The sequence below is a fragment of the Petaurus breviceps genome, unplaced genomic scaffold, assembly GCF_028583685.1.
Source record: "Petaurus breviceps papuanus isolate PSGF00001 unplaced genomic scaffold, PetGlider_PUasm1.0 89917, whole genome shotgun sequence".
Taxonomy (NCBI): domain Eukaryota; kingdom Metazoa; phylum Chordata; class Mammalia; order Diprotodontia; family Petauridae; genus Petaurus; species Petaurus breviceps.
Window position 1 is genome coordinate 51615 of NW_027187142.1, and position 12030 is coordinate 63644.

The window sequence follows — 12030 nt, forward strand, 5'->3', positions numbered from 1 at the left end:
CATACACAATCACACACTCAGGCACACACTGCTCTTACACACACACACACACTCATTCACAGTCACAGCTAGACATTCACACATACATTCAGACACCAGTCACATACATACACACATAGTCACAGACTCAGAAACACACACAGATGGTCATGTACATTCACAACCTGCACACTCACACACTTACATACACACTATATATATTCATACCAGTTACAGGACACCTATGTACTCAGTGATTAGTCTGAGCAGGGCCCAGAACTTTTCATTGCATTTTTTTCTCTTTTTCATCTCATTGGACACTTGTCCAGTGTCCAGAAGGAAGGAAAGGATGGAGAGAGGAAGTGAGGAAGGAAGTGAGGAAGGGAGGGAGGTAGGAGCACGCATGTTAGGCACTGTGCTCAAACCTTTTCTGGGCACCACCCTTCTGTGGCCTCCCTGGGGCCCGGGCAGGCCCTGCCTCACACTCAGGGCCTAGGGAGGTGCCAGTCTTTCTGGCAGTGGCTTCCGTTGCTGCCCTGGGGCTTTGGCTTCATAAGCCATGGGATTGCAGCTGACATTTTGGTGACTTTCTGAGGTCTGTCAAACATTTGAAAGCCACTACCTCACTTGATCTTCCCCACAGTCCCAGGAGAAAGGGGCTACAGGTACCATTGTGCCCATCTTACAAATAAGGAAACTGAGGGCCAGGGAAGAGTGGAGGGATTTGGTCAGGGCTCCACAGCCCGGGTCTCTGCTGACTGTCCAGAGGGCTAGAGCAAGAGCCACACTAGGTTTGTTAACAATGTCGGGGAGCAAGGAACTTTGAGAGAGAGCCTCGGTGTCAGGGGAAGGCCATGGTTCTGATCTTCTGGGAAACCCTTTGGTAGTGGTGCAGAGAGCAGGGGCAGCTGGGCCTGGCAACTGAGGCTGCTGTGAGCCCAGGACAGGCAGGATTTGGAGAGAGGGGGGAGTTAGGAGGCCTAGGTCACAATTCTGGCTCTGCTATGTGACCTTGGGCCAGTCCCTTCTTTTCTGGGCTCATCACAGAATTCTAACATGGGGTGCTGACAGTGGGCATCTGGCCCAACCCTGTGCCTTTACAGATAGAGAAATAGGGACCAGGATGGCAAAGCTTACAAAAAGTTACAAAGCCAACCCTCACACTGGGGTCCTCCCCGGTAAACGCAGGGCTCTTCCCCTGCATCCCACTGACTCATCTTTAAAAAGGAAGGACTTTGCTCCTTTGTGGTCTGGGATAGGGGAATAGTTAGTCAGGGGAGGGACCAGAGCCTCCAGTCCCCCTTATGGCCCCATGTTTCTCTTCCTTCAGCCAAGTACATGGACAGCTGCCCGAGCTCCCTGAATTATAGCTATGTGGTGGAGTCATGCCAATCAACCTGCCGGTCCCTAAGTGAGACTGACGTCACCTGCAGTGTCCAGTTCAGCCCTGTGGATGGCTGCATCTGCCCCAATGGCACTCACCTCAATGAAGCAGGGCAGTGTGTTCCTGCCACCCAGTGCCCTTGCTACTATAAGGGCACCATGGTGGCTCTGGGAGAAACTGTTCAGGAGAATGGTGTAGTGTGGTGAGAAGAGGGAAGCAGGGCTCTGGGAGTGCTGGGGGGGGCACTGAGGGCAGAAAGAGACCAAGATCAGTGATGTGGCCACAGCTGTGATCTGTCCCCAGGGGCATCTGGGGAGCGACCATATCCCCATTTTACATGTGAGGGCACTGAGTCCCAGGGAAGGGAAGGAATTTGCCTGGGTTTGTGCAGCTAGTGAGTATAAGAGGGAAGAGGATTTGAATCTACATCTCCTGACTCCCAGCCATTCCCAGGGTCCATTCATCTTTCCCATGGCTTCCTTGTAGCTTGATCAGTCCCACTGGTGAATGAGCCCCTCTGAAGGAAGCAACTTTCTTCTCAGCCCTGACTCAGGCCCCTCTTCAAAGAGCCCTGGGGGATGGCCTGGTGATTGAATTGAAGACAAGTCTAACACAACAGGGATGTGGGAGGGCCAACTGATCACCAATCAATGGGCACCTACTGTGTGCCAAGGCCTGTGTCAGGTGCTGAGCCCACAAAACTAGACCCTGTCTTCCAAGAGCTTGAATTCTAATGGGGGAGACAACACGTCCATATATGTGTAGACACCAAAAATGTCCAGATAATACAAGATGATGGTGGGAGTGGGAGGCATTGGCATCTGGAGGGAGGCTCAGAAAACATTTCCCCCCCTCAAAATAGCACTTTGGCAGTTTTGGAGAAAACAAAGGATTTTAAAGGGGAAGAGGGGGACGTGGGAATGGGTTCCAGGCTAAGGAAAGGTTCCAGGCTTGTGCAAAGTCTTAGAGGTAAGAGATGATGTGTTGTGAGCTGGACCACACAGGGCAGGGAGGGGATGATGTAGAACAAGGTTGGGAAGAGAAGCTGGCTTTAAAAGCTGAACAGGGCACGTTCTATTTAAGCCACAGGGGCTTCTTGAGGGAGAGGGGTGCTTTAGGAAGAGCACTTTGGCAGTCAAGCGGAGGGTGGAGGGTTTTGAGGCAGGGAGGCCAATTAGAAGGCTATTGCAGGAATACAGGAATGAGGGGACCTTGAGTATATGAAAAACCATGAAGGAAGGAATGGCCCCAACTCAATAGCAGTGGATCAGATACATACAGAGACCTCCAATGGATGGGCTGTGGAGTGGTCACAGATGATGCCCACCTCTCGAGCTGGGGGGTGGGGAGGTGGTGACCTCAGCAGCAATAGGAGAGTACAGGAGACAGGAGGGTCTAAGTACCACTCCTGACGGTTGATTTGGAGGTGTCTACAGGATTTCCAGTCAGATACACAAGAGACGCCCAGAGATTAATCCATAGCACTGATGATATTTCCCTATGTCCATAGTTCTTGCACCAATGGGAAGCTGAATTGCTTTGGAGTCATGGATCCAAACCCAGGTACCAGGCCTCCTTTTCTCCCTCCCACTCTCTGTTCCCTCCTGCTTACCAGAGCTGCCCCCTGGGGGTTGTGGTGCACCATCCAGGGTTTTCTGGGAGAAGACACCAAGTAGAAATATAAACCTGGGGCTGGTGCCCCTTCCTGGGCCTGAGGGCCTTCCCACATGGCAGGCCAGGTCCAGCTGTGCCCCACGTTTATCCCAGGGGCAGGCAGCTGTCAGTGTGAAGAAGCAGAACCTTGAGGCCCTGCCTCACCCCATCCTCCTTCCCCTCCTCAGTCTGCACCGCTCCCATGATCTATTTGGACTGCAGCAATGCCTCAGCAGAAGCCCCAGGGACCCAGTGCCAGAAGAGCTGTGATACTCTGGATGTGGCCTGTGTGAGTGGGGTGGCCAGTGCTCATCTACGGGGAGTGCTCAGAGCTCTCAGAGAGCTCTGGGATGTCCCTGTGGGGTGTGACCAGATCATGGCTGAGTCCCTCCCAGTTCTGTGCCCAGGAGCTTCTGGGGGTCAATAGTCTGTGCCATTCAGATATGCACTGGACCCTCACCAGTCAATCACACACCTGCCAGCAGCTCCTGGAGGAGGCAAAACTTGGGAGCCTGCTTTCTGTCTTTACAAAGACCTGAACTTATGTGTCAATGCCTGGGCAGCTCCATCCCTCATGAGCCTCTGCCCATATGGGAGTGGTCCATGGAGGGCGCCAGGCTCCCCTTGCTCACTCTATCTGGCCCTGGTTAAATGGGCCCTTGAGGTGGGTGAGGCCATTCAGATTACCAGGGTGACAGGGCTGCTGGCAGCCATGGTTGAGGCTCCTTTGTGGCCACAGCCCTATGGGATGGGTCAAACAGGGTCACACGTGGTGAACACTGTTACCAAGCAGTCTGCTTGCTGTCCTTTTTTGAACAGTACAACACCCAGTGTGTGTCTGGCTGCATCTGTCCCAGTGGTCTGGTGAAGGATGGAAATAATGGCTGTGTCAAGGAGGAAGACTGTCCTTGTGTTCACAACGAGGCCTCCTACAAATCAGGGGAAACCATCCGAGTGGACTGTAACAACTGGTAGGTGGGCATGGGCAGAATTGGACACAAGACAACTTTAAGGGTCTGAGGGTCAGGGGAATGGAGTGGGCAGGAAGGGGCTGGGAGGTCCTCGAGTCTGACCCCTTCACCGTATGGATGTCCAGAGATGATCACACAGCGAGGGTCTGAGGCAGATCTTCCTGACCACAGGGAGACTCCATTCAAGGTCCACCTCTCTGTGTGGCCCTCACCAGAAAGGGAAGCCAGAGGCCTGGGTGGCTCAGGGCAGAGTGGGCAGAGTGACCAAGTGCTGAGGGATGCTTGTTCAGATATGGGTCGGATGTGATGCCTGTAAGGTCCTGCCCGGCCTTGTGATGCTGAGATTCTCTGAGGCCACAGTCCTTGAGCAAGAGCCAGATGCCATTGGAGAGGAGCCAAGAAGCCGCCACCTGCCTAGGGGCATGAGGGTCAGCTCTGGCTGTGAACCCTCCACCTCCCAGCTTACCTGGCTGCCAGTCAGCCCATGATAACCACTGTCCCCATCCCCCCACAGCACCAGCTTCTACAGAGCAGTGAAGGGAGTACAAGAATGATCACCATTTTACAGATGAGGAAATGAAGGTCCAGAGCAGTTCGATGACTTGCCCTGGGTCATCCAAATTGCACATGGTAGAGGTTACCCTCCTGGCTGAGCTCAGAGCTCTACCCACTGTGCCCCAGCAAGAATTCAGTGCCCAGGGGGGGAGAGGCAGATTCAGCCTGAGGGAGCAGTCATGGGAGATCTCCTGGAAGAGAAGCCTAAGGTGGGCTGAGCCCTGAAGGATGATGAGGAAATCCTGGAGGGTCCCTTGAGCTAGGCTCCAAGAGCAGGCACCTGGGAATAAGCTGTTTGCTTCCAACATCCTGCTTCTCAGCACCTGCAGGAACCGCAAGTGGGAATGCAGCCAAACCCCATGCCTCGGCACGTGCGCAGTCTATGGAGACGGGCATTTCCTCACCTTTGACAGCGAGCGCTTTAGCTTTGAGGGGAGTTGCGAGTACACCCTAGTCCAGGTTGGTTCCTCTGGTCTCTGCCTCCTGTGTCTGTGGTTGCCCAAGCACAGCCCCCAGACCTCGTCACTCTTTCCTCTCCCTTCCCCCCCAGGACTACTGTGGGGGGGAGAGCAGCAATGGGACCTTCCGTGTGATCACCGAGAACATCCCTTGTGGTACCACGGGCGTCACTTGCTCTAAGGCCATCAAAGTGTTTCTCAAGGTGAGTGGTGGAGCCCCAACCATCCCAGTCCAAGACCAAGGCTTTCTCCTCACTCTCATCCAGCAGGGATCCCCTCTATGGAATCCCAGGGTCTGCCCCAACCCCTAGGAGGCAGGACGATCGCTCCAGCTTGGGGTAATCCTGAATGTTGGGAAGGCTTGGCTGGTCTTGGACAGCCCCGTGGGTTACTAATGTCAGTGATTCAGGAACTCTTACCACTCCATCCTGGGCAGCTCTTGTCTGTGTCCCCACATTAGCCTGCCATCGGGTGTCTGCCCAGTGCTAGAAGCCTTCCAGCTTGCCTGGCCTTCAGCCTTATTTGGTCTGTTTGCATAGCCCTGCCCCACTGAACTTGGGGACTGAGCTAGGAAGGGCTGGTCCACCTTCCATAGATGACTAACCAAGGCAGTGACTGCTCCAAAACCTTCAGATGACCGGATACACCTAGGGTGCTCCCCAGGCTCCCACTTCTAGGCAAGGAAAACGTTTAAAGGCCAACCACAAATAGCTGGGCTGCTGGGTGGTCAGTGCTGCTGTCCTCCCTCAGAAGACTTTGGGGGAGGATGAGCTCCTGGGGCAGGAGAGCTGAAGGGAAAGCCTATGGCTGAGGTGCTAGCTCAGATGCCCCCCACCTTCCTCCCTTTCTAGGAAACTGAACTGATTTTCAATGAGGGCAATGTGAAGGTGGTGGAGAGAGGGCCAGGTGCAGAGATTCTGTACAAGATCCACTCCAGAGGCATCTACCTGGTCCTGGAGACCCAAACAGGGATGGTTCTGATGTGGGACCGGAAAACGAGCATCTTCATTAAGTTACAGCCGCGCTACAAGGTCAGGCCCGGCCATGGCCATTGATCTGGGGAGAGGGAGCCCTTAGTGGAAGGGGCCACCTCAGTCCCCCCCAGGGCTGCCTCTTACACATCCGTAGTGTCCTGGGGTGTGGAAAGGAGCTGACGCTGCCCCAAGCCAGCTATGTGGCCCTGGGGAAGCTCCTTCCCCTTTCTGGGCCTCCATTTCCCCATCTGTAAATGCACCCACTCTATACCTCATGGACTTGTGAGGAAGACACGAAAAAAAGAGAAATAGGAATCCTACTCTCTGAGCTTGGGGCTCCTCTTCCCTTCAATGGGGGTGTCCACCCAGCCCCCTATGCCCACAAGGGTCACACCTGCAGAAAATGTCCATCCTCATGGACTTCCAGGGTTGGTGGTTTACTTGCTGGGTGGAGGTCCCAACACCCCCTCCCCACCCCAGGTAGTGGACATTCAGCCTGGAGCCAAGTGAGGTAGATCTTTCTTACTCCCAACCTGGGCCCCTGTAGCCTGGTGGGCCTCTGAACTCTGTCCAGAGCCCAGGAGAGCACCTTCCTCCATGGAGGCCTCCTTTAGTGGGTCAAACACCCCCATCTGGGAGGGCAGTTCCACAGCATCATTGCTGACTGCAGAGTGTGGTCCTTGGTGCAGGGATCCTGTGGTGAGGTGAGGCTCTCTGGGTTTCTGTGTGCAGGGCAAGGTCTGTGGTCTCTGTGGGAACTATGATGGCAACAGCCTCAACGACTTCACCACCAGGAGCCTCTCGGTGGTGGGCGATGTGCAGGAGTTTGGCAACAGCTGGAAGATCTCCCCCTCCTGCCCAGACGCCGTGCCCACCAGGGACCCCTGCACCGCCAACCCTTACCGCAAGGCCTGGGCCCAGAAACAATGCAGCATTATCAACAGCGCCGTCTTCACCGCCTGCCGCTCTCAGGTACTTCCAGGGGATGCCAGGGGTCACTCCTCCAGGGCTCCCCGAGGAGCTGAGCTCCACATGTGTCAGGGCCTGCTTCTGTAGCTGGATGTCCAGAGTCACTCCTGGAGCCCAAGGGGAAGGGGCTGCCCACATTCCTGGGAGAAGAATTGGTGAGCCCTGCCATGGTCTAGCCTGATTCAACCCACATTAGCTGCCTGCTCTGTACTGGGGCCTGTGCTAGGGATCCAAAAACAAAAATGACCCAGCTCTGCCCTCTAGGGGCTTATATTCTCCTCAGGGTCATGACTTAGCCACAAGAAAAGTACAAGGAAAGATGAACAGAGAAAGGGCATTTGCTCCATGGGAGTCAGGGAAAACCATGTGGCAGAGGCTCCTCTGCCCCCAAACTGAGCCTGGAGAGAAGATGAGGCTCCTGTCCCCCCAGCTAGTGTGGCAGCCTTCAGCTGCCAGCCTCTGCACACCTTCCTCCACCCCCACAGCTGCCCAAACCAGCTTCCTCAGGCCAAGATTCCTGGGGTCACTCTTCTGCTCCCCATCCTCCAATGCCTCCCTTTGTTTCCTAAACACACCCTCATCTTGATTCCCTGACTCCTATCTCCAGCCAGACTGGACAGCTCTTCGTCCTTTGTCCTTGTCCCATCCCTTCTGGTGCCTGCGCCATAGCTCATGTTACCCCTGAGCTGGTACACCCATGCTGCATGGCCCTTTTGCTTTGTCCCCCTCCCCCTGGCACTGGCCACTGCTGCTTGCACTCAGGCATACCCTAGCCTAGTGAAAAGTGTGCTGAATTTTGAGTCAGGAGAGCCGTGGGTTTGGATTGCCTCCGGCGGTTACAAGCTGTGTGACTCGATCTCCCTGAGTAGCCTCAGTAGCCCAATCTGTAAAATGGAAATAGCCCCTGCATCCCCGACCTGCTGGCATTGCCGTGGGGTTTCCATGACAGTAATGGCTGATGACCAGTTGAGGGAGGGGCTGCATGCACCTCAAAGGCTTGTAGAAACGTTGGCCTAGATTCTTTGGAGATGTTTGCAGAAGCTGGAGATACTGGAGTGGAGAGGAGTGCAGGTCAGCTGCAGTCATCCCGGCCTTCCCCAGACCTGAGAAGCACCTGATGTGTCCCAGGCCTTTTTCCTTTCCCTGAGTGCCCAGCACAGGCACAGTGGGGTCTTCTCTCAGGGCCATGGCTGGTGGGTCTATTTGTATATTTTGTGCAGGACCCCAGGCCAGGGTTAGGGCCTGATTTTCACGTAGGGAGAGCATTTGCCTTCAAGCCTGGTCAGTCATAGGCTCAGCTGAGCCTTTCTAGCTAAAGCACATGCCTCTATTAATCATCTGCTGTTTGTGGGGCCCAGGATGCAGCTTGGAAGTACGCTACATTCAGAGAAGACTGTCATGATCAGACAGTGAGGCCAAAGCTGAGCAGGGAGGGCCAAGGTCACAAAATCTAGTTCAGGCCAGCCAGTCAGTGTTTGGGAGCTGCAACCATGGGCAGAGGCCTGGGCTGGGGCCTGGTGTCAGGAAGATAGAATATGGCCCAGCCTCTGCCTGCCAGGAGCTTTCGGAGGGTGGAGGGGCTGGCAGAGACCAGGAGGCCAGAGTAGGGCTCGGACCCTCAGCTCCTCTTCCCTCCCAGGTGGACTCCACCAAATATTACGAGGCTTGTGTGATGGACGCATGTGCCTGTGACTCTGGCGGAGATTGTGAGTGTTTCTGCACGGCGGTGGCGGCTTATGCACAGGCCTGCAATGACGCCGGTGTTTGCGTCTCCTGGAGGAAGCCAGATATCTGCCGTGAGTACCTTCCTTCTGACGCTCCGAGGCAGGGGGCGGGGCAGAGCATGCACATCCTGACATACTCTGACACGTATGAGCAGCATGCGTACAACCCGCACGTGTGTGTGTGCCCCAGGCACTTTGGAAGGTGGGTACCCTCATTCTGTCAGACAAGCCTTCTGTGGAATCTGGTCATGCCCTGTGTGCCAGACACAGAGCAGACAGAAGCAGGGCCGGAGGAGTTTTCCTTGGGCAGCTGCCTGTTAGAACGTGGCAGACGAGGGTGCAGTCCAGGAGGAGGTGCAGGTAGCGGCCAGGCGAGGCTCCCATAAGCAGTGAGTGGCTGGAATTGGGCTTTGAAGAATGAGTAGCAGTCTCCCAGGTGAAGCAGGGAAGTGAAGTATTACAGGCATAAGGTCCTGCCTGAGCAAGAGCATGGAGGTGGGAGAGGGTGGGCTGGGTAGGACAGATACAGTACAGAAGCATGGCTCCCTCCCCTGGCTTCTGGGAATTCTGGGGAATGGCTGGTTTGGGGACTAGTCTTACTCGCCAGAACTTCTGCCCTCTTGGCGTTGGGGCATTGGAGGCCAGGCAAGCCCTCCTCCTCTCCCTTACTTCTCTCTCCTTATCTGCAGCCATGTTCTGTGACTACTATAATCCTCATGGGGAGTGTGACTGGCACTACCAGCCTTGTGGAGCGCCTTGTCTGAAGACCTGTCGCAATCCAAGCGGGCAGTGCTTAATGAATTTACCCGGATTAGAAGGTATGTCCAGCTCTGAGAGCTTAAGCTCGAACCCTAAAGAGGAAAATGGGAAAGGCCAGGACTGGGGACAGCTCCCTGGGGAGTGCAGAGGGTGCAGACTCACTTCAGTCACTCAGCTTCTGATCTACTCTTCATCATTCAATCAGCAATCAATTCTGAGATGGTTTCTATGCTCCAGGTATTGTGCTAAGTGTTAGGGATACATAGAAAGCCCCAAACAGTCCTTGGTCACAAAGCGCTCACATGTTAAAAGACACAATGTGGTGCCTACATATACGACATAAGTGGAAGGAAATCTCAGAGAGATGGGCTCTAGCAGCTGGGGGGGGGCAGGAAAGCTAAGGGGTGAAAGGGAGGTAGGAGAACATCCTAGGTATGAGGGACAGAGACAGGAAATAGTGTCATGTACAAGGACCAGTCAGGAGGCCAGCAACCCTGGGTCAGAGAGGACATGTTGGGGAGCAAAGTATACTGGAAAGGTGGGAAGGGATTGGGTTAGGAAGGGCTTTAAATACCAAACAGAGCATTTTATATTTGCTCCTGGAGAGGAGAGGGAACTACTGGAGATTGTTCAGGAATGGGGTGACATGGTCAATATTTGCACTTTAGGAAAATCACTTTGGTGGCTGAATGATGGATGTTCTAGAGGGGGGAGAGACTTGCAGCAAGCAGACCTCACAGCAGATATTGCGGTAGTCAAGGCACGAGGTGATAAGGGTCTGCACCAGAGAGGGAAGCATCAGGGGAGAGAAGGGGCAGTGTTAGAGAGATACTGCAGAGGAGAAATCGACCAGAGAGGCTGCAGAAGTGAAACTGACCAGAGATGCTGCAGAGGAGAAATTGACCAGAGAGGCTGCAGAGGAGAAATTGACCAGAGAGGCTGCAGAAGTGAAACTGACCAGAGATGCTGCAGAGGAGAAACTGACCAGAGATGCTGCAGAGGAGAAATTGACCAGAGAGGCTGCAGAAGTGAAACTGACCAGAGATGCTGCAGAGGAGAAATTGATCAGTGAGGCTGCAGAAGTGAAACTGACCAGAGATGCTGCAGAGGAGAAACTGATCAGTGGTGCTGGTACTACAGAAGTGAAACTGACAGACCTTGGCCCCATCTTGGATATGGGCGGTGAGAGAGTGAGGAGTCCAGGATGACTCCTACTTTATGAACCTGAGGGACTGGGAATATGATAATGCCCTTGTCAGCAATGGGGAAGTTCAGAATGACAAGGTTTGGGGGTGGGCGGGTAGGATAATGACTTTTTCTTTGGAAATGATGAGCTTTAGGTGCCTACAGGACTGACAGTTGGAAATGTCAAACTGGCATAGTTGGTGATGAAGGACTAGAGCTCAGAAGATATATTAGGGGTGGGCTAAGGAAGAGGAGGGAGAGGGGTGGCAGCAGGATATCAATCAAGAGTTTCCCAGTCAGCAATTGTGATTGGATTTGCCCTGATAAGAAATGTGGAAATGTAAACTTTGCAAGAATTAATTGTAACTGGTGTGGTGGAGAAAAACCAGCTGAAGCCAAGATGATGAAAGCTGGTGGGACTGAAATCAGAAAGAGCCTCTGAGAGAATAGCCAAGGCCTGTTTAATACTAGTGACTGGCAGTGGAAAGTGGGATGGGAGATCTGCATGTAATATATGGAATCCTCCCAAGTATACTAAGCTAGAGGAAAGTAAAGGATGTGGTGGAGGGGTTAACAAAGGAGAAAAAGTGGAGTATATAGAATGAGAAGAATGTGATGGAGACTGATGAAAAAACTAGAGAGGGAAAGCAGTTGGATGTGCCTCTGTCTCAAAAGAAGTTGAAAACAAAGAATCAGAGGGAGGAGAAGAGGATGAGGATGATCTCTCCAAATATAAGTTGGACGGAGATAATGCAGATCTGTGTTGATGCCGGTGAAGAATATGGGAATAAAAAAACCGCATAGACGTCACTCTAAGTCTTGGCCTCTGTAATGTAATTGCCAAGGAAAGGCAACTTCCCAAGGTTCAAAATACCAGCATAGGTGCTCTCCATTTTATTCAGTGACCAACCAAGAACAGAGAAGATCAAAACATGACATCATTCAAAATACAGCATTTACTAAGTGTGATTAAATAATCTCCAAGTACTACCCCACCCCAGGACCTTCCAATCATTCAATCAATTACAAAGTCCCTGGTCTAAATACTTCTCCACCCCTAGGCTATACCTTCATTTGTCGATCACAGAGCACAAAAAGGTCAAAAGTTCCCCACCCCTGGATCTCAATTGAATCTACCCCAGAGTTACATCAAGTTTAAACACAGCACTTAATACCCAAATGGAGGTCTTTTCTTCATCTTCACACGAGGCAAGTTCTCAGCAATCTTAGTTCCTGGGGAGACAAGGCTTAGCAAGGCCACAAGATACATTGCCAGTCTCTTCATTAATTCATCCTCTGTCTGTAGAACAGTCCTAGAACCCCTGAAAACATTAGCAAAACTCTCTCCCAGGATTTCTGTAAACATACAACAAGAAAATCCTTCTTCAGGGCTTCTGAACCAACAGAAAGGTTCCCAGA

At 53.1% G+C, this 12030-nt stretch overlaps 1 protein-coding gene and 1 pseudogene across 1 annotated transcript in view; both read left to right on the top strand.

Moving 5' to 3' along the window:
* MUC5B (mucin 5B, oligomeric mucus/gel-forming) overlaps nt 1–12030 on the top strand; it is a 31591-nt gene that overhangs the window by 8116 nt on the left and 11445 nt on the right. The window contains exons 11-20 of the mRNA XM_069107335.1: nt 1310–1565; nt 2874–2926; nt 3205–3305; nt 3836–3987; nt 4863–5001; nt 5093–5203; nt 5852–6031; nt 6707–6946; nt 8583–8739; nt 9357–9485. Coding sequence (XP_068963436.1) covers nt 1310–1565; nt 2874–2926; nt 3205–3305; nt 3836–3987; nt 4863–5001; nt 5093–5203; nt 5852–6031; nt 6707–6946; nt 8583–8739; nt 9357–9485 — 1518 coding nt within the window. The remainder of the gene's footprint in view (nt 1–1309; nt 1566–2873; nt 2927–3204; nt 3306–3835; nt 3988–4862; nt 5002–5092; nt 5204–5851; nt 6032–6706; nt 6947–8582; nt 8740–9356; nt 9486–12030) is intronic.
* Nucleotides 9889–11378, top strand: LOC138176547 (zinc finger Ran-binding domain-containing protein 2 pseudogene; annotated as a pseudogene).